This window comes from Daucus carota, chromosome 3 (assembly GCF_001625215.2).
Source record: "Daucus carota subsp. sativus chromosome 3, DH1 v3.0, whole genome shotgun sequence".
NCBI lineage: Eukaryota > Viridiplantae > Streptophyta > Magnoliopsida > Apiales > Apiaceae > Daucus > Daucus carota.
In genome coordinates this window covers 46697899-46720561 of record NC_030383.2, presented here as the reverse complement: position 1 = coordinate 46720561, position 22663 = coordinate 46697899, and the positions used below count along the sequence as shown (strand labels likewise).

Genomic DNA, 22663 nt, shown 5'->3' with positions numbered 1-22663 from the left:
ATAAGAAATCTGACATAATAAATATTCCTAGGTCTATCAGTTTTATCACCTAGTTTCTCCCCAATTTCTTGGATCATCAAACCACCAAAGTTGAAATATTCATTAGTCAGGTACATGTAAAGCATTTGTAAAATCTGAGAAGTAAGAGCATTAAAATTACTGATTTTACCAGAAAATGCCTTAATAAAAGCATCACATAAATAACTCCATTCTCTCCTAAGACCCCTCCTTTCTATTTTACCTAAGGCATCAGTTGGTAAAACATAATTCATAGCATAAAGTAAATTAACCAACTGAACATCACTAGGCAAAGATAAAACAGTATCTTCAGGAATCTTAAAGCATGCTTTCATAATATCAGCATTAACAGAATGAGTTTCATTTTTAATAGAGAAAGTTAGAGTTTCATTCTCACTATTAAACTCTGCAGAGGTCCACATCTCCTCCACTATTTCATGGTAAATGATGGGAGCTTCAGTCATAGCATAAGAGAGCTGGCTTGACTTGATGAACTCCATCATCCTGTGATACTCCTTCTCCTCCACGGCCTTGGTATCCACAAATGCCGCAAAGTTGTTCTTCTCATAGATAAACCCACTCGGTGCAGTATACTTCTTCATTGGTGCCATTGCAGTTACAGAGAAAGCTTGAAGAGAGATTAGAACTTGTTTTTGCACAGAGAGAGAAGAGAGCTTTGAGAATTCGAAAGAGTGAGATGAAAAGAAATAAAAATGAATTAAAACACTTAAATACTTTCTCAGAAAATTGCTGTGATTGGCTGAGAAATTACCGTTGAGAAGAAATTACTCTTATTTATCTCTACAAAAATTACACACACGATCGTGTGTATAAAGTAGGTGAGAGACAAAAGAAATTTCAACGGCTCAGATCTGATAATACTTTCAACGGATGAAATAAGTGCCTCTTTAAACTTCCTATTCAACTGATGAGGATCAGTTGAAGGCGTCTTCAACTGGTGTCATCAGTTGAATAAAAAAACAACGCAAGAGGATATTGTTTCAAGCATCAGTTGAAACAATTTCACTAATTCATCAGTTGAGATATTATAGACTTTATCCAGAATTAATTCAATTTTGATAAATCAAAATTAATCAACTTCTGGCTGCCAAATTACAGAAAAATTCACTCTAAATTAGGAGAAATTTAACATACCTAATTTACTTACCAACCTTGTGAATGTGGATTCATCAAGAGGCTTTGTGAAAATATCTGCAATCTGTTCTTCACTTGGAACAAAATGCATTTCAACAGTACCAGCCATCACATGTTCTCTTATGAAGTGATATTTGATGTCAATGTGCTTGGTTCTTGAGTGTTGTACTGGATTTTCAGTTATAGCAATAGCACTGGTGTTGTCACAAAATATTGGGATTTTTGAGAGATTTAATCCATAATCAAGTAATTGATTTCTCATCCACAATAATTGTGCACAACAGCTTCCAGCTGCAATGTACTCAGCCTCAGCTGTAGAGGTTGATACAGAATTTTGCTTTTTGCTAAACCAAGAAATCAATCTGTCACCAAGAAATTGACAGGTGCCTGTTGTACTTTTTCTATCAATTTTGCATCCTGCAAAATCAGCATCTGAATATCCAATTAGATCAAATCCAGAGTCTTTAGGGTACCAAATACCAAGATTTGGTGTTCCCTTAAGATATCTGAATATTCTTTTTATAGCAATAAGATGTGATTCTTTAGGATCAGATTGAAATCTAGCACAGAGACATGTAGAAAACATAATATCTGGTCTACTAGCTGTCAAATATAAAAGAGAACCAACCATGCCTCTATAATTAGAGATGTCCACAGATTTCTCATTAGGACTTAATTCTAATTTAGTGGCTGTTGGCATGGGAGTCTTGGCTTCTTTGCAATCCAATAAATCAAACTTTTTAAGTAGATCATAAATGTACTTAGTTTGATTTATGAATATACCTTCCTTTACTTGTTTAACTTGTAAACCAAGAAAGTAGGTGAGCTCTCCCATCATGCTCATTTCATACTGACTTTTCATTAGATTAGCAAACTTCTTGCAAAGTTTCTCATCTGTAGAACCAAAAATTATATCATCTACATAAATTTGAACCAGAATAAAGGCACCATTTACATTTCTGTAAAATAGTGTTTTATCCACAGTTCCTCTGGAAAAATGATTATCTAACAAGAATTGAGACAGAGTGTCATACCATGCCCTTGGTGCTTGCTTTAGTCCATAGAGTGCTTTTAATAACAAGTAAACATACTCTGGAAATTCTGGATCTTCAAAACCAGGAGGCTGACTGACATATACCTCCTCTTCCAGTTCACCATTTAGAAAAGCACTCTTGACATCCATTTGATAAACTTTAAAGTTTGCATGAGCAGCATAGGCCAGGAAGATTCTTATTGCTTCTAGTCTTGCAACTGGTGCAAAGGTCTCATCAAAATCAATTCCTTCAGACTGAGAGTATCCCTTAGCAACAAGCCTTGCCTTGTTTCTGGTGACAACTCCATTCTCATCCACCTTGTTTCTGAATACCCACCTTGTTCCTACAATAGTTCTGTTTTTAGGTTTGGGTACCAGCTTCCATACATTGTTTCTCTCAAATTGATTTAATTCTTCTTGCATAGCAAGAACCCAATCAGCATCTTTGAGAGCATCTTCTATGACTTTAGGTTCATCCTGTGAAAGGAATGCACTGTACAAACACTCATCTTGAGTTGCTCTTCTTGTTTGTACAGATGCATTTGCATCTCCAATAATTAGCTCAAAGGGGTGATCCCTTGTCCACTTTCTTTGTGGTGGAAGTGATTGCCTTGATGATGTGGCTTCATTATTGAAGTTCAGGTTTCCATGTTGGAAAGCTCCCCCTAAATTTGACATCTCATTATTTCTAGACTGATTGAAACTTTGAGACATTCTTTCAACTGATGATCCTTGAGGTGTTTCAACTGATCCCTCCAATGTAGTTTCAACTGATGCTTCAGTTGAATTTCCACTTGCAGTTGTTTCTTGCACCAGAGGGTCATCAGTTGGAATATTAATTCCAGGATTAATTCCAACATTTTGAATAATGTCATCATCATCATCACTGTCATACAGATCACCTTCACCTTCATTTTCAAATCTGAGATTATCATGAAATCCTTCATCTGAAAATCCTTGAATCTTCTTATCATCAAAAACCACATGGATTGATTCCATAACAATGTTGGTTCTCAGATTATATACTCTAAATGATTTTCCATCAGAGTATCCAACAAAAATAGCTTCATCTGCCTTGGCCTCAAATTTTCCAAGATTTTCACCTTGATTTCTTAGAACATAACACTTGCATCCAAATACATGAAGAAAGCTAATTGTTGGCTTCTTTCCTTTGAAGAGTTGAAAGGGAGTTAGATTATGAGGTTTGGTAATTAGTGAAATGTTTTGAGTGAAGCAAGCAGTGTTCACAGCTTCAGCCCAAAAATAGGTTGGAAGTTGAGCTTCATTAATCATGGTTCTTGCAGCCTCAATAAGAGTTCTATTCTTCCTTTCAACAACACCATTTTGTTGTGGAGTTCTTGGTGCAGAGAACTCATGAATAATTCCCTCTTCTTCACAAAATTCTTTCATCACTGAGTTCTTGAATTCTGTCCCATTGTCACTTCTTATCCTTCCAATTTTGACATCTGGATTGTTGTTTAATGCCTTGATATGATTGATGATGATTTTCCCAGCTTCATCCTTAGAATGCAGGAAGAAAGTCCAAGTGAATTTTGAAAAATCATCAACAATCACTAGGCAATATTTCTTCTTTGAAATAGACATGATGTTGACTGGTCCAAACAAATCCATATGCAAGAGCTGAAGGGGTTTCACAATTGATGAAAGAGTCTTGCTTTTGAAAGAGCTTCTCTTTTGCTTTCCTAGCTGACAGGCTCCACAAAGTCCATCTTTTGAGAATTCCAGCTTTGGTAGACCTCTTACCAAGTCCTTCTTTACTAACTCATTCAAGGTTTTGAAATTTAGATGAGACAATCTCTTATGCCATAGCCAACTGTCATCTGAGCTTGCTTTGCTGAGAAGGCAAGTTATAGATTCAGACTTGACAGAATTGAAGTCAGCTACATACACATTTCCTTTTCTTTGTCCAATCAGAACCACATTGTTGTCATCTCCTTTGGTGACAACACAGGCTGCAGGAGTGAAACTGACTTTGTAACCTTTGTCACAGAGCTGACTGATGCTAAGCAAGTTGTGCTTGAGACCAGACACCAATGCAACTTCATCAATGATGACATTCTCTTTTGCAATCAAGCCATATCCCATAGTATATCCTTTGCTGTCATCTCCAAAGGTAATGCTAGGGCCAGCTTTCTCCACAAACTTTGTGAGCAGGGAGGAATCACCAGTCATGTGCCTGGAGCATCCACTATCCAAGTACCACAGATTCTTCTTGTGGTTTCCCTGCACACATTTTACAAACAGATCAAGTTGATTTTGGTACCCAAATTGCTTTGGGTCCAGATTTGTTAGTCTTAGCAGCCTTTTCCACTTTCTCAACCTTTTCCTTGGATTGAATTGGTTCAATCTTTGGTTTTGGTTGAGAAATTGGAACATCAACTCTGTTTTCAAACACAGGCCTTTGAGATATGCATAAATTGTTCATTCCATGCAAGTTTGAATGAAATTGAGGCATGTTAAAGGCATTGAAATAAGGATTGAACATATATGGCATGTTAGGCTGAGAATAAGGATTGTGAGGCAATAAACCAGGCATCATATTCATAGCAGATAAATTCATGTGAGGAACAGATGTCATAGGAATAGGCAAGGATAAATTAGGAGCAACCACAGTTTTACAATTAGCAGATAAATGATTTACACTACCACACTTACTGCAGGTTTTCCTAAGAGCACTAGCATTGGGAGTGTAATTGGTGTGCTTGTTAACTCCTATTTTGCCATTTCTATTTCCTTTCTTCTTTTTAGTCTCCTCAGATTTATGCTCACTAGTATCCAACTTCTTCTTGTTCTTGTTACTGGAATGAAGAGTGTTATTAACACTATCACTGGTCTCAGAAGAACTATTCTCACCTTTAACAAAATTCTTTTTAACAGGACCATATTTCTTGTTAAGCTTCTTGAGAACACTCTTGTCAACTGATGAGTTTTTGTTCAACTGATGACTCTCATCAGTTGAGACTTTGTTCTTCAACTGATGATCATCATCAGTATTCTCATCACCTGAACTGCTCCCAGATTTCTCAAGCACTTTCTTATTCCTCTTCCACTCATTTTCTACAAAGGTCTCTCTACCTTGCATGTTGATGATATTGGTGGAAACATCCCTACCAGATTTCCATTTGGCAATAATCTCTTGTTCCTTATCAAGCTGCTTTCTTATGATCTCTTCTCTTTTCAGAACAACCAAGAGATCATCCTTGGCTGTCTGACACTCAATTTTCAGCTTCTCAAACTCAATAAATTGAGCTTCCAAAACACTGTTTCTATCACTAAGAAAGGTATTAGCTTCCTTAATTCTACTATTTTCCTTAGTGAGGGATTTTAAAGAAACATGCAAATGATACAATTCTGTAGACATTTCATTAATGGTAGCATTGCATTCATCTTTAGTTAACTCAACTAGGTTTGTAGTGAATACCTGACTACTGCTTCCAGTGTTTTCTTCTTGATCTGTGGAGTTGGCCATTAGAGCTAGATTGACAAACTCCTCCTCTTCATCAGAATCATCTCCAGCTGCCCAATCATCCTTTGTGATGAATGCTCTTTCCTTTTGTTTGAGAAGTTCATAATATTTCTTTTTGTAGTCAATGTTTTCACTTGACTTCTTCTCAACTTTAGGCTTTCTGCACTCATTTGCAAAGTGACCTGCATTCCCACAATTGAAGCACTTGAATTTTGATCTGTCTACCATGCTTCTATCAGACTTGGGATTGCCTTTAAAAGATTTTGCAGAATTAAAATTCTTTTTGAATTTCAGTTTGGAGAATCTTCTTGACAGGAAGGCTAGATGTTCATCAATTCCATCACTTTCTTCACCAGAATCAGCTACTTCTTTCTCCTTTCTTCTTCCTTTGCTTGACTCTGAGTTCTCCTCTTTGACCAACTTCTCAGTTTCTTCAACTTGAGATTTTCCCTTGTCCTTGACAGTATCCTCCAGAGATGCAACTAGAGCCACAGATGAATGTCCTTTCCTTTGGCTTTTCTCAATTTCTTCATCTTGCTCCATTTCAAGCTCATAAGTTTTTAAGGTTCCATACAGTCTCTCTAGAGTATAGTCTTTAAACTCTTGTGTATTTCTGAGAGAGACTGTCATGGGCTTCCATTCTTTAGGAAGAGCTCTCAAGAATTTCAAGTTTGAGTCTTTAACTTGATATACTCTTCCAAAGAGCTTTAGACCATTTAACAGTTTTTGAAATCTGTTAAATGTATCACTCAAACTTTCACCAGCCTTGAAATGGAATGACTCATATTGTTGAATCAGAAGCTGCATTTTGTTCTCTCTCACTTGCTCATTTCCTTCACAGATGGTCCTGATGGTGTCCCAAACTTCTTTGGCACTTGTGCAGCTAATAACACTATCAATCATTTCTTGATCCAAACCATTGAACAGAAGGTTCATGGTTTTCTTGTCCTTGTGCACTTCTTCAGTATCTTCTTGAGAATATTCATGGATAGGTTTTGGAATCATCTTACCTACCATGTCTTCACCATCAGCTCCCATACTTGTGCAGACCTTCATGGGGACATGAGGTCCTTTTTCAATGCAGTTCACATAGCTTTCATCAATGGACAACAGATGCAGATGCATTCTCACTTTCCAGTGAAAATAGTTGTCTTTGTCAAGAACAGGAATCTTCACTCCAGCATCCTTCTTTCCCATCTTTCTCTAGCAGTGTTGATCTTTTTCCCTGTTTGTTGGGAACCTGGCTCTGATACCAATTGTTATTTTACACCAACTATGAGAAAGATTGTAGAAGGGGGGGGGTTGAATACAATCTTTTACAAATTTAAAAGATTCAAGAATAATACACTAAGAACACAATAAACAGGAAAACACCAAGTATTAAAAATACGGGTGGATTGAATGATCCACCCGTGAGATTTTATATAGAAGAATCTGTGGATTGTTTTACAATTCGCACAGCTGCTGGTTCATCACTCAAAACAAGTTCTAACTCTCAGAATTTTTCTCTCAAGTAATTTGAACAAGTTCAACTGATGCTACTAACTTGGTTATATACTCCAAGTTTTACAATGCTTTTAGCTAGATTACAAAATGCACTCTAATCTAAAAACAATGCTGCACAACTTTGTCTTATGCATGCTTTCTGAGATGTCTTCATCTTTGACCATCATCTTGATTTGATCCAGATTGCACTGCATGAGATAAGTATGTTTCTGCTTCTTCTTTATTTTCCTAATTAGGCTTCCATGTCTATTTTAGTGTAATTCGATCCATGTGATTTGTCAGACTTAAGCTCTAGTCACTTTCAACTGCTCTTTGCTTCATCAGTTGAAGGTTCTGGTTGCTTTCAACTGCTATTGACTTTATCAGTTGAATGCCTGGCTCATCAGTTGAATGAATTACAAACTCCATCAGTTGAATGCTGTTCCAGTCTCATCAGTTGAATTCCTCAGCATTATCCGTTGAGTACTTTGTCTTCAGTTGAATGCTTGATTTTCATCAGTTGAAACATCATCCAGTCTTTATCAGTTGAACAGTTACATCTCATCAGTTGAATATCCTTCACTTAGATAAAATTACATGGCATTGGATATTTACAATTAGCCATCCTATTCTACCCATCCGTTGATAATTCCCAAAGACAAGAAATGTAACAATTACAACTGAAATTTGATAAAGATTCTAAGTAAGACATGTTACAAAAATGTTTATGTTATCATCAAAAATTATTGATTCCTAACAGAATTTACGAGTTAGATAAAATATTAGTTGAACAAAAGAATTATAAGAGTTTACGAGTTGAATAAAATTTATTATTTTTTGTGTCTAAAGATCAAATTTGTGTATTCGTATTTCAAAAGAAACTTATCTAGATATTAAAAGTCAAGATAAAGAAAAACTTAAAAGCCCATTCAAAGTAGCTACTTAAAGATCTCTATGTCACAAAATCTGCGAGCAATGTCCAAAATAACAGAGTTGGAGAAAGAGTCCAATATACCATTTATTAATGTGAGATAATTCAGTGTTTTGATTTTTGGAAGAGAACGCTATGTCATATTGCGTTTAGGTCTGAAAAATACAATAAAATGTGACACAATTTGATGTTTTAGAAGTAAAATGCTACATGAAAAGCATTCAGGATTTCAGACTGTCAGATCGTATAGCGTTAAGAAGGAAATGAGGATAAACTCTACATGATCTGGCGTTTTGAATTGTAAAATAGTAGATCAGGAATATCTTCTCCGACACTCATATTTGAGGTCATTTTCTTGAAAATTGTGGCACCGAAGACCAACACCCTCCAGTAGCCACCCTAACTGAACCTGGCACTTGCATACTCATTCCACACTCTGTTTACATCAAACATCAGGAGTAGGAGCAGAAGATAAGTATGCCTCTTTATCACTACACTAGACACTGGTAGAAGTGGCAATAACTTTATATATTCAGTCACATTAACAGAACAACTTGGTAAATTTATTCATTGCTCTCTGCAGATTCACAAATGAAAACAGTCACCATTATCCTCATATTCATACATCTAGTTTCATGCTTTGAAGAAACTATCCAACACATTACATTGTAAATTTGTAATGAACCGTCCTAGCTCTACACTTGCTAAAACTGTGTGAAAACAATGAGTAGAATTGTAGAAACAATTACATCAGTTGAAGATTGCCTGTGGCTCAAACTCGTAGCTGTTTCCAGTCACCATGGCTTCAGATTGGCTTCACTGGCAGGCAATTTGCTCAAGAATTTCAGGAATCTCAACGCGATCTGGAAATGCTGAGTCCATCAAAACTGTTTCTTCGACTTTGCTCACATTTGGGCCAGAGTAATGAGCCCTCTTGTGTCCACCTAATGCTTGGCCTGATTTGAAAACCTTAGAGCAGGTTAAGCACTGATAGCAGTTGCTCTTTTTCATATCACAACTTCTTACCTCCACTCCAGTTCCCTTCTCAAGCGAATTTTTGGCACACTCCAGTTGCGAATCAACTACAGGAGCCAACAAAAAGTTTGTCTGAGTAAGCTCCCTGCATCTCTCCACCTTCAGCTCAGTGCAACCATCATTGGTTCTATGCATGTGCTGGTGGCCATTAAGTGCTTGGACAGAATGAAAGACCTTGTCACAAGTCTTGCATTTGAATTCGCCAATTCTTTCAGAATCCTTCAAAACGACATCATCAGAAGCAGACGGAATGTAACCATCACAAGTTTTGCCCATCAACTCAAAAACTTGATCAACCAACTTACTCGTTTTGCTTTGATTCAACCTATCCAAGTCCAAACCATTAATTTCGACAACCTTCCAACCTTCATAATCCCTAGACATTATCATCAAAGTGGTAGCCGCTTCCTCAACTTCATCAATCTCAGTACCAGCAATAGATGAAGATGCATTCATATCAGAACAAGCCTCTGAAAGAATTGGTATTGTCTTACTATAGCAAGTTCTTGATCGTTTCTTCTTCCGAATTGTAGAAACCAACTCCAAGGGCAATTGATTGGAAACCCTTGATTGCTTGGGATGACATCTCATGTGTCCAAACAAAGCTTTCAGTGAACCAAAAATCTTCCCACATTCCTTGCAAGTTGCAGTTTCTTCTTTCCTTCTTCCAGTCGAATGACTTCTCATATGAACCGCCAAAGATTTCGATGATGAGAACTCCCCGCCACACTTCTTACACACATGAATCGTATCCGAATCCCAACACCTCCAAGATTTCCTGGGATTCTCTCTCAATCCATAAGTAGCTTCAACATCCATTTCCGAAGACAGTGAATCTTTAATTTCAGCACTCAACTCCTCTTCTTCAGAACCCGAACCACCACCATAATTCTCTCCACATTTTTCTGCAGAAATCAAATCTAAATGACCCCTCATGTGACCCCCCAAACAATTACCACTAACAAAACCCTTGTTACAAAACCTGCAGAAAAACCTATGTTCTTGACCTTCTTGCAACATTTAATCAAGAAGCAAGACCTTTATGATTCAAGAAGTCAAAACCCAGGCCACAAAAAGCAGAAACACAATTCCCCAGAATCACTGATCTTAGAGAAACAGAAAAATTTAATGAATCAAACAGACCCAATTCAGAAACTCAGAGCTTTAACAATGAACAGAGCTTACAGAGTTTGAAAAGGTGAGAAGCCATCAAGAATGCTACTTTAGCAAAGAATCAAGAAAACCCCACATCACAATTATGAAAGAATGGGTTTTAGGTGTAATTGATATGCAAGAACAAAATTTTAAGCAATTCTTGAGGCGTGATCATACGCCTAAGTAGAAACAGTCTCATCTTCTGTCTGTGTGCATATACTGTGTGTGTAATTAGGCACCTAGAGTAGAGCGCTACTAATCTTGTATACTGGTGTGTTGCTTAAAGAGAAATCAGGGCCTCAATTTCTCTTGCTCTTGTGTAAATGAGTAATGAGTAATGAGAAAGCTGTATTTTATTGGGGTAGCCCTTGCATGGAAGCATATAAGGGACACGTGGATTTATTCTATTGGCCATTATTTCAAATATGCTCCTTTTTTTTTTTGGAAGTAGATTGATGATAATTCTTGATTTATTAATTTTTCTAAATGTAACTGTGTGGTTTACTGGCATGAAACTTACGGGTATTCGGTTTAAATGAACATATTTTAAAAAAATTATGTTTTCTTCTTACAGTACTGCAGCAAAATCAGAGGCAATACGAGGATATTCAATTAGAATTTAATATATTTATTAAAATTTGAAAATACTAAGAACTTGCTAATTTTTGAGGAAATTTATAGTTTATTGGGGTTACTATTTTTTTAAGAAACCTAAATGATTAGAATATGGTCTTCTTATGTGGTGGTGAATGGAGTGTTACGAAAATCCCCAATTTAGTCGCCCGATTAATTTCCTAAAAAAATGATCGACCGATTTTTAAAATATGATTAGTTTTTGTAAGTTGTTCTTAACCGAAGAATATATAAAATTTATTAATGGTATCATTGTAATATTGATTTTATGAATGGTACCCTATCGTGAAATTGACGATCGAAATATATAGAGTTCGACTCAAATTTCGATCTGGTTACTCTAACTCTAAAACGGACACCGACAATATGATTAAAAAGTTGTTTAATCTTCGAGAACTTAAGAACACAAAGAAAAAACATGATTCCAATTGTAATTATATTTCTTTTAAAAAAATATGAAATAAATACGGGCAATTAACATTGACTTAACGTTTTGATGGACGGAAAGGTAGTTTTGGTAACGGTTCATATCAAAACTCAAAATAATACCATTCATAAAGCCAATATCGGAATGGTACCAATGATAATTTCCCACAAATTTATTAAAATTAATATACTATATTACTTTAAATATGAATAATCGCAGAATTGTGATATAATAAATATATATCTATTAATAAATAACTAATATAATAATAACTAAATATTAAATAATGTTTTAATATTTAAATACCAATTTTCACTCTGATTAATACCCGATTTTCCATAATCCTAAACTGATAGTTCATCTCTCAAACTCGGGTTTGAATATTGAAAATCAAAAGCCTGAAAGGAGAAACAGAATGGCAAAAGGGGAAACACAAACTCAGCAACTATGGCACAGAACCAGTAAAAAAATTCTATAGGATGAAAGATTTAACTGTTTAAAAGAGAACGGAGCAGATCCGTAACAAGCAAAAATAACATAAAGTAATAGTATCGATACAAATGCAAAATAGAATATGCTTCTACCGATCAAGAGAGTAATTATAAGCTGAACTAAATATGGTAAATCCACCAGCAAAAAAACACAGCAAATAATCAGAGCTTCACTGCTTCATGATTATCCATTTTGGTTCCGAACAAGTACCGCAAATGAAGCAATGACAGGGCACTCATTTGCAGGTAGTTTATTTATGCAACAGCAGGCATGTCCTTGAGCCAGGCATCAAGTGGCTTACCGATGGAGTACACAATGAAACCAATCTCTCTACACTTCTCAACGTCAACAACATTTCTACCATCAAAGAGAAAAGCGGGTTTTTGCATGTTATCATATATCTTCTTGTAGTCGAGCTTCTTGAACTCATCCCACTCAGTGAGAATACAAACAGCATGGGCATCTTTTGTTGCTGCATAGGCATCCCAGACCACACTCACTTGTTTCCCGGCAGTTGGGCTCATTGGCTGTAGGTGACGAGGATGGTCCCAGTCAAATTTGTTCATTGAAAGGTCCCTCTGCATCTGTTCTTCAGTCACTTGCGGGTCATAGATGCTGATTTGGGCCTTATCAGACAACAAACCCTTGCAAACATCAATGGCTGGAGTTTCTCTTGTATCACCTGTATCTTTCTTGAAAGCAAATCCCAAGATGGAAACTTTCTTGCCTGACACCGTGTTAAACATGGAGGCAACAACACGGTTCACAAAACGACTCTTCTGATAATCATTAATCTTAATGACTTGCTTCCAGTATTCTGCTACCTCTGGAAGGCCATTGCACTCACAGATATAAACCAAGTTCAGAATGTCCTTCTGAAAGCAAGAACCACCAAAACCAACACTAGCATTCAGGAACTTGGGGCCTATTCTTGTATCCTTACCAACAGCATATGATACCTCAGAAACATTGGCACCAGTAGCCTCACAAAGAGCAGACATGGCATTAACAGAAGAGATTCTCTGTGCCAAGAAAGCATTGGCAGCAAGCTTTGAAAGCTCCGCAGACCATAAATTGGTGGTAAGAATGCGTTCTTCTGGAACCCATTGGGCATAAACATTCTTCAGTGCCTCAATTGCCTTCTGGCCTCCTGGGGTTTCCCGGCCTCCAATGAGAACACGGTCAGGTTTGAAAAGATCATCAATTGCAGTCCCCTCAGCAAGAAATTCCGGGTTTGAAAGAATTTGGTAATTGATCCCCTTGCTGTTATGGGTCAAGATTTTCTCAATGGCTTCAGCTGTTTTGACAGGGACTGTTGATTTCTCAACCACGATCTTGTCCGATTTGGACACATCAGCAATCATGCGAGCAGCACTCTCCCAGTATGTCAGATCAGCTGCTTTGCCTGCTCCAAGACCCCGAGTTTTGGTCGGGGTGTTGACAGAGACAAACACTATATCAGCCTCACACACATGTTTCTCCACATCATTGCTGAAGAACAGATTCTTGCCCCTGCACTGCTTCACGACATCATCAAGACCTGGCTCATAGATGGGCAGTTGATCACTGTTCCAAGCTGATATGCGAGGCTCAGAAATATCAACAACAGCCACCTCAATCTTAGGACACTTGAGTGCTATCACCGCCATGGTGGGGCCTCCGACATACCCAGCACCGATGCAACAAATCTTCACCATATTTCCTCCTTATCTGTAGTCTGATTAAACGAAAACCAAACTATCAGAATTTTCCAGTGCAATAAACATGCGCTCACAATTATATATCCATCGGATCGTGTTACCACATATGCTAAATCAAAAAAGAGGAACGAAAAAAGGGGGGGAGAAACCACCGACAACATAATATTTTGCACGATTTAATCAATCATAAATTTACAGAACATGGATTGTCCTTACCTACTAATTTTACATTTATAGCCACATGCCATTTTCAGAAGCATAACACAGTATGTGAATTCCTTCTGATCACATCACCAGCCTTAAATTTATTAACTTTTTACGAAATTCTATGAATAAACATCGAAAACCATAGTTCCAAACACATAAGTCAATACGAAAACAAAGGCATTTGCATCGTAACGTCAAAACCCCAAATTCAGGAACAAAAAACAAACATCTAAAGAAAACGAAAAAGATGTACCAAAATGCAGTAATCAAAGCAACCCAATTCAGATCTGTAGCAAATAGATTAAAGGGCATCAAAAAAACGTAAAATTTCATAGTACGGTGAAGCAAAAACAATAGCAGCGATGCATCTGAATTCAGCTGGCTGATCAATTAACAAATGCAGCTAGTTTCACAACAAAGATAAATAATTCCAACAGATCCATAAAAATCACACAAAAAAAACACGTAATTCAACATGAGATCATACAGACACAATACATAATCAAGCAATGGCAGTGGATCTAACAAATAAAGATGCATGTAAACAATCAATCTCGATCAATTACACACAGTCATGCTTGTTGTGTGTGTGATCGATACAGAGATGATGCAATAGAATTGAGGACTAAAATGAAATGGGAAAACAAAAAAATACCTGGTGAGAAAGGGATGGAGAGTGAAGAAACGAAATGGGGGATGAAATATATGATTTGGCGAGGGAGATCTGAGGGGGCGATTATGTGGGTGTAAATCAAGAGGAGAGCGAGTAAAAAGAGTGATGAATGAGAATACTGAGAATGCGGGGGAGGGGAGACACGCATTTTATACTTGCTTGCTGCCCTGCTTTGTTTGGTATGTAGATCTACTTTTTTCACACTGATGTGAATGCCTCAACGCTCTCCCCCTTGTCTAACGCACGTTTCTCCGTTTTTCTATGCCATCCTTTTTCCTTCCTTGTTAATATTTTTCTTTCGAAAATAAATCGAACAAATTAAACCGTCATAATTATTGTGATATAATTAGTATAAAAATAAAAATATGATTAAATTGAATAGACATCAAAAATTAAAATTAATTCAGAATAGAATATTTATATTAAATTGTGTTTATTAACATGAATAGGTTAATTGATTATTGCTGCAGAGTTGTGGTGAATTCTAATTTCAATTTTTATCAGTACTGTTATAATATAAATGATCAAGCTTGAACTTTTTTGATATTATATTTTGGTGAAATTTATTAATATTAAAAAATTGAAGAGTTTGGGCTTCCCTGAAATTTTATAATTTAGTCTTGTTTGACATGCGCAATGAATTTCTTTATATACATAATGTCTACAATTAAATCGTTTCAAATTATCATGTTATCTCATTTCATAATAATTGTAAAACTGAATTTAGTACTTCACTCCTTTTTTATTTGACATTTTGACTTTCGGCACATATTTTTAAGTGTTTTGACTAGATATTTAAAAATATTATTTTTTAAATTTCTTTTTCTAAATAAAAAATATAAGTCAAATTTTTATTTCCAAAAAACTTAATCAAAAATAATAGTTTTTACTATGCGGTCAACCCACCTAAAGATATGTGTCAAAATCAAAACGTCAAATAAAAATAATATGAAGGTATATCCTTGATGATCTCGAAAAAGATAAATATTATTTGGATTTTCACCGCATCTATTTCGCCTACTCAAGTTATACTCTCCTTCTGATATGAAATATAAGTCGTTTGACTTTTTGCACACATTTTTAAGTTCTTAGACCACATGCTTAAAATTATTATTTTTGAAATTTTGTTTTTTTGAATAAAAATATATGATTGATATATTATTATTTAGACAAACAAAATTTCAAAAATAAAAATAAACTGAAAAATGCCACAAAATCCATCATTTTATGAAATCCAAAAAAATCCATCAGTAATTGAATGCCATCAGATTTTAATGGATTTCAAACAATCCCAATTGAAAACCATCAGATTTTAATGGATTTTAAACAATCTTAATTGAACACCGCCAGATTTTGTAGCATAATTTATAATCTCAATTAAATACCTCAATATTTTAATGGATTTCAAACAATCCTAATTGAATACCCTCAGATTTCATAAATGAAAAAAATGCTTTAAAATCTCAATTCAACACACTCATGTAAGCATGTGATTAAAAGACTTAAAAATATGTGAAAAAAGTCAAAAATCAAACTATCTATATTTCAAAACGGAGAAAGTAGCCGACAAGGGTTGGTTCAGCTGGTTAAAGAGGGGATTTGTATCCTCCTGGTCACAGGTTCGACTCCGAAGAGAGCGATATTTGTGCTTATGCCTCTTGGGCCCGAGCCTGTCAACGGGAACTCGTGAGTTTAACCAGTGCACACTCAAAAGGACAGCGGGTGCGGGTTCCTACGGAGAAAGTATAAACGTAGTACCGACAAAACAAAATAAAACTAGAAGTTAGTTGCACAGTGACCTCATGTAAGTTGTAAACCACAAAATAACGTAGAAAAAATGCCGTGATGGTACAAATGGATGTGACCACCAGCTAAATACGGTTTCAACGGCGGTGCACCATTGTCACGCACGACCCTATGGCTTTTCCTGGACGCTGCAGCCCAAACGTGGCTCGTGGGCTCGACGACTATTTAATATCGATAAATACATTTATTCGCAAAGTCCTGCTTGTTCCTACCTGTGGAAAAAGCACAAAAAAAAAAGCCTGTGCTTTGAAAGTTTACAAAGAAAAGTTGATATAAATATTCTTTAGCATCTCTTATATAAATTTGACTATTGTCTTAAAAAGATTTCGGACTAGAGGTAAAAGTGTTGAAGTTGAACCTCCTGTATATATCTTTGTAAGAGCATCTCCAACGGAGATAGCTATAATTGTTAGCTAAAAGTATAAATATAAATGATTAGGTAAAAATTTGCTGAAGCTGTAAGCTTTTTGCTCGAACGGTGTTAGCTATAATGGCTAGCTATATTCTAAAATTTTATTATTTTTGTTATTTTCACATTCTAATAATTATATTTTTAAATAATAATTACTTATTGTGAATAAGTTTCTTGAATGACTTTCTTATAAATACAGTTAAATAAATATTTTATATAAATATAATAAATAAATTATTTTCTGAATTTATTCTAATTAATTGAAATGATATTATCATTTAAAAATCTATTATTTGACTATTTTCATATTTTAATAGCTAAATTTCACATAGTAGTTATGTATTGTAAATAAAATTAATAAATAAATTATTTTCTGAATTTAATCAAGTGAAGCTTTTCTACAAGAATATATGTTATTTAATTAATTAAAATTTAATTTTAATTTTATAAATTTAAAAATTAGGTACCAACAAGTGTGTACACGTTACGCTAATTTTTTTATACAAATATATATTTAATTATGATAATTAAAATAATATTATATGACCGACTTATATGTTTTTCACCTTTTATTCTTATTTTGAAATAAACTTTTTTATTTTTTGGATAAGTTAACATATAAAATTAATTTCATATAAAAAAATTCATTTTCATATAGCTCAAAATTGATGTAAATTTTAAAAATGAGAAATATATATTGTATCTAAATATATATATATATATATAATATTTTTCTTATAACTTCAAAAAGTTGTAATTATATTTACTTTATTAACTTAATAACTAAATTTATTAAAATACACATTTAAATTTAAAATAAAATTTAAATATAAAACTAAACTAGTAATATACTTAATATAATTATTAAATATAAGAATTTATGTATAAGTTTGTGGGGAAGCTGACGTGGATGTAATATAGATGACGCCCCTTCATTTAGCAAATGTAACGTACTTGTTTTGCAGTAGGTAAAAAAATACCTAACAGGTGAGCCGAGTGGCCCATTTTTGGAGTTATTAGGTATACAGCATGCTAGGTAGATAATATAACTAACAGATGCACAGGGTTGGAGATGCTCTAAATCACTAAATTGTAAGTGTTTCTATAGTTTCAGATTCTTTGATAAAAATTACGTCAATTTCAAAAGAACTTATATATTTCAAAATATTCTTTTAAAAAAATAGGTTAAACTTGTAATTAATGTTGTACTGTCTATTTGGGGTGGGGGGGCTTGTAACTTGCGTATTTTTTGTGAAAAGTTGTAAGTTATTATACGTTATAATTTTAAATACTAGTTATGATTTAACTTTTACTTTCTACAAGATATTACTCTCTCCGTCCCATCCATTTTTTTATACTTTCCTTTTTTGGATGTTCTACTCAATTCTTTACATTTAAAAACTTACCAAAAATAGTTAATGGGTCCCATCACTTCTCTACTTTTCTTTCTTTTTCACACTACTTTTACTCCACTATCCTCTTTTTATACATTAAAAATCAATGGGTCCCACCATTTTCCACACTTTTCTTCCTCTTTTCCACTACTTTATACATATTTCTTAACCTCCGTGCCCAACCCATTTGATAAGAAATGGGTGGGACGGAGGGAGTATTAAAATACATCATCTTAAGTTTAGATCCTTTTATGAGTGTTTTCTAAGTATATAGTATTACATTATGTGATTGGAACTTTAAGATTTTCGAAGTATTAGCTCTAAAATTGAGATTCTTACGAGTGATATTTTAGTATATAATTTAATTTTGTGATTATGTTTGATATATACTCACATTTTTAGCAAAAAAAATATATTTACTCACCAATAATGTAAAGTGTGATGAACAAATTATTATTTATAAAATTTTGCATATAAATTTCGAATATTAGAGATATCCAATTCTCTTATAATGTTTGCAACCGAATAATATGAATATGATGTACTTGCACATTAAAAACCGAAGTTTCTTTAAAATAAAAATAATATATTGTCATTTTAAAATGAAAAAAAGAAAAAGAAAAAGAAAAAGAAAAAGAAGCTGAGAGTACAGTATTTTAGTTTGGTGACTGATAACTTGAATCTGAATCAAGTGGCTTTCCAATTCACGAGCAATAATCCATTCTTAAATTTGAAGTCACCTTACCAATAATTAATGCAGCACAAAAAGAAGGTATACGAGTAGGACGCAATGCTTCTTTTCTTTATGTACAACTCACGATCACCTTTGTATTTAACTAGAATTATTTCTTAGTATATAAGGTCAATATTTTCCCAGGCACTCGAGTATATATACACGACGAGGATTGTCCAGTGCACGATATGAATAATGATACATCACATACAAAAATGTGCGGTATAGAAATTATACAAACCGTACGAAGGCATTTCAAGGTCGCAAAAGGTTATCTATGTTTCCATCTCTCGATTCATAATTGAATTGTGAGAAAATATTTCTCTCTCTTTAATTTTTTCGGAAGAAGAAGAATAACCACGGGAAATTGGAATTCCTTTTACTAATTTTATGTATTTTGTTAAATATTATAGACTATATTTTTGTGGAACAATTTGTTCATTGTGTTAAGAGTTAGTACAACTATTTATATGTGAGAACTTACAAACTAACTGGTAAGGTTATTCAGATTTACAAACTAATTAATTAACATATGATGATAAGTGTATAGTATCTCATAAGTTTTATATATATATACACAGAATCATGCTCCAGTGAGAACCAATCTTATGGTAAGATATGAGATCTAATCTCAGCCACTCATTTAAATACATTATATTCATCTCTCACCATTCACTTAATATTTTAATATTTCACCATCTTCTAATTCAACTACCTATCACTTTCAACCACCACTGACCACCACCACCAGCTCTGGCGACCACCAGAAAATCATCACCGGCAAACATAAAATTACCACCGTCAAACTAAAAATCACCATCGGAAAACTAAAAATCACCGCCAGAAGACCAAAAATCAACCCCAGAAAATTAAAATCACCACACCACCACCATCTACAAACCACCAACACCACCCCGAAATCCGAAAAATCACCAAATACAAAACAAAATCACCATCGGAAAATCAAAAACACAACAGAAAATCATCATTTCCAATTCATCAGCTTCCTCACTGTCTCTCTCAACATCCTCTCTCTCTCTACATCCACACGCTCTCATTTACTACATCCAACCTCTATTTCTGCCCCATATCCATCATTAACTCCAAAATTACTATCTATACTATACTATAATAAGCCAACATGGGTATAATTTGTAGTCGTACAAAATTTTGGTATGGTCATGTCTTAGTTATGTTTTTTTATTTGGTACTCTCCCTCTGAAACTAGAATTCTATAAATGCGCATACACTGTTAAACAGTTTTATATACTAAAAACACTCATCATAATGCATCACTACTAGAAATATGCTAATACACATCAGTTAAAAACTGATGTCCCGTAGAATTGTAACTGATGTTACTGTGGGCGATGTTAAAAGTATATGTCTTTAACATCAGTTAATAACCGATGTCTATTGTTAGATTTAATATCGGTCTGTACGTCGTAAATGATGTATATTATACTCTTTAACATCAGTTCTGTAAGCTTGGATGATGTCTATTGTACTCATTTACATCGGTTAATAACCGATGTTAAAGTTTAATGCTTTTAACATCGCCCACAAAGACATCGTTTGAATTTTTTGCTTACATCAGCTAATAACTGATGTCTATATCCTTTAACATCACTTCAACTTTAAAGAAACTGATGTTATAACATTTGATTAACATCATTTTTTACTCATTAACTGATGTAATAACATTAAATTAACATCATTTTTATACGCCAAAAATACCAAACAAAATCAACAACTAAATCTTATTAATGCATATATAAACCAATTGTACTATATACATCCATCAAATTCCAATCTCACCTACTACACATCCATCAAATCCAATATCGATCAACTACTATACATCCATCTAATCTAAATATCATGTACGCAATATTTTCTAACATTACAAGAATATATTATACCTCTCTATCAACCAGTGTGCTATTAGCTCTTTAAATGTCAATGACCACTCTTTATATATACTTTGGTGATTCACGCCAAGCCACACATAATGTCCTCAAACCCAATTGAGCATATTGTACTATAGCTTCGGAGAAGGTTCTTATTTGTTGTCCTGAAAATTTTCAGAAGCAAAGTCAAGCTATTAGTGTTAATTAACATGTCTACTACAGCAAATCATCCAAACATCAAGGGAAAAGAAATAGTTTATATCAAGCATCAAGCAGACAACACATTGATATACTGGAAATAATTAACTCAACTACAAAACTTTCTGAAATCCAACTAAAACTTGAAGCCTGGATATACATTACATCTAACATCTTTCACAAAATTATTAATAGCGACTTGCGAGTAGCTGGGTATCAAAACTTATGATATTCCACAAAGGGAACTACTTTGTCGGACAAATAACTAAAAAGCAGATTATTTGCATACCATTTGTTCAGGCAAGAAACAAGTAACATATATTCTGCACAAAGGGAACTTTACAATTGAGTTGCTACTTAAATTGTGTATTACCAGTGCATGCACAAGGAAGAATAGATTAGTCTGCTCCTTTCGACAAAAGGAAAATAACAGTTTAATTAACAGTTTAATATTCAATAATCACAAACAAGATAAACTGCGGAAAGTACTCTGCCAAAAGCCTAGAACAATCTAAATGACGCTTTGTAACCTTGATTACTAGGATTGTTCCAATCCCACTGTATCTTTTGTGAGCCTCTGCAAAATTAGGTAAAGAAAACTAGTGAATCTTCAATACGACACTGATACACCTACTAACTTTAAAGCAAAATTATAAGTATATATAAACCATTTATTAGCGAAGCTGGAATGGGAAGTCGAGTAAAAAAATGAGCAGATTCTAAAAAAGACGGGTTACCAAGCATCTCTGGAAGTGTAAAACTACAACAAACATCAAAGTCCAGCAGGAAAATGTGTGACTGCAACAAAAACACTTACATAAGTCAACTAATATTTGCGGAAAATGTAGATAAAAATATTTCTCGATTCATAATTGAATTGTGAGAAAATATTTCTCTCTCTTTAATTTTTTCGGAAGAAGAAGAATAACCACGGGAAATTGGAATTCCTTTTACTAATTTTATGTATTTTGTTAAATATTATAGACTATATTTTTGTGGAACAATTTGTTCATTGTGTTAAGAGTTAGTACAACTATTTATATGTGAGAACTTACAAACTAACTGGTAAGGTTATTCAGATTTACAAACTAATTAACATATGATAAGTGTATAGTATCTCATAAGTTTTATATATATATACACAGAATCATGCTCCAGGAGAACCAATCTTATGGTAAGATATGAGATCTAATCTCAGCCACTCATTTAAATACATTATATTCATCTCTCACCATTCACTTAATATTTTAATATTTCACCATCTTCTAATTCAACTACCTATCACTTTCAACCACCACTGACCACCACCACCAGCTCTGGCGACCACCAGAAAATCATCACCGGCAAACATAAAATTACCGCCGTCAAACTAAAAATCACCACCGGAAAACTAAAAATCACCGCCAGAAGACCAAAAATCAACCCCAGAAAATTAAAATCAACACACCACCACCATCTACAAACCACCAACACCACCCCGAAATCCGAAAAATCACCAAATACAAAACAAAATCACCATCGGAAAATCAAAAACACAACAGAAAATCATCATTTCCAATTCATCAGCTTCCTCACTGTCTCTCTCAACATCCTCTCTCTCTCTACATCCACACGCTCTCTCTCATTCACTACATCCAACCTCTATTTCTGCCCCATATCCATCATTAACTCCAAAATTACTATCTATACTATACTATAATAAGCCAACATGGGTATAATTTGTAGTCGTACAAAATTTTGGTATGGTCATGTCTTAGTTATGTTTTTTTATTTGGTACT

General features: G+C 34.4%; 2 protein-coding genes and 1 long non-coding RNA gene across 3 annotated transcripts; all 3 read right to left on the bottom strand.

Moving 5' to 3' along the window:
- Window positions 1-8925: 8925 nt before the first annotated feature.
- On the bottom strand, window positions 8926-10164 carry LOC108213836 (zinc finger protein ZAT4). Its single transcript, XM_017385623.2, has one exon. It carries the CDS (start codon window positions 10162-10164, stop codon window positions 8926-8928), a length of 1239 nt encoding a protein of 412 aa, XP_017241112.1.
- Window positions 10165-11873: 1709 nt separating this feature from the next.
- LOC108215188 (UDP-glucose 6-dehydrogenase 5) lies at window positions 11874-14659 on the bottom strand. The gene is made up of 2 exons (XM_017387573.2): window positions 14414-14659; window positions 11874-13568 (listed from the first exon to the last, which is right to left on the bottom strand). The coding sequence occupies exon 2, from the start codon at window positions 13546-13548 to the stop codon at window positions 12106-12108; it is 1443 nt and encodes a 480-aa protein (XP_017243062.1). The 5' UTR covers window positions 13549-13568; window positions 14414-14659; the 3' UTR covers window positions 11874-12105.
- Window positions 14660-20510: 5851 nt separating this feature from the next.
- Window positions 20511-21735, bottom strand: LOC135151657 (uncharacterized). The gene is made up of 2 exons (XR_010290494.1): window positions 21258-21735; window positions 20511-20850 (listed from the first exon to the last, which is right to left on the bottom strand). It is a non-coding gene; the product is annotated as an uncharacterized LOC135151657 (long non-coding RNA).
- Between the last annotated feature and the right edge of the window lie 928 nt (window positions 21736-22663).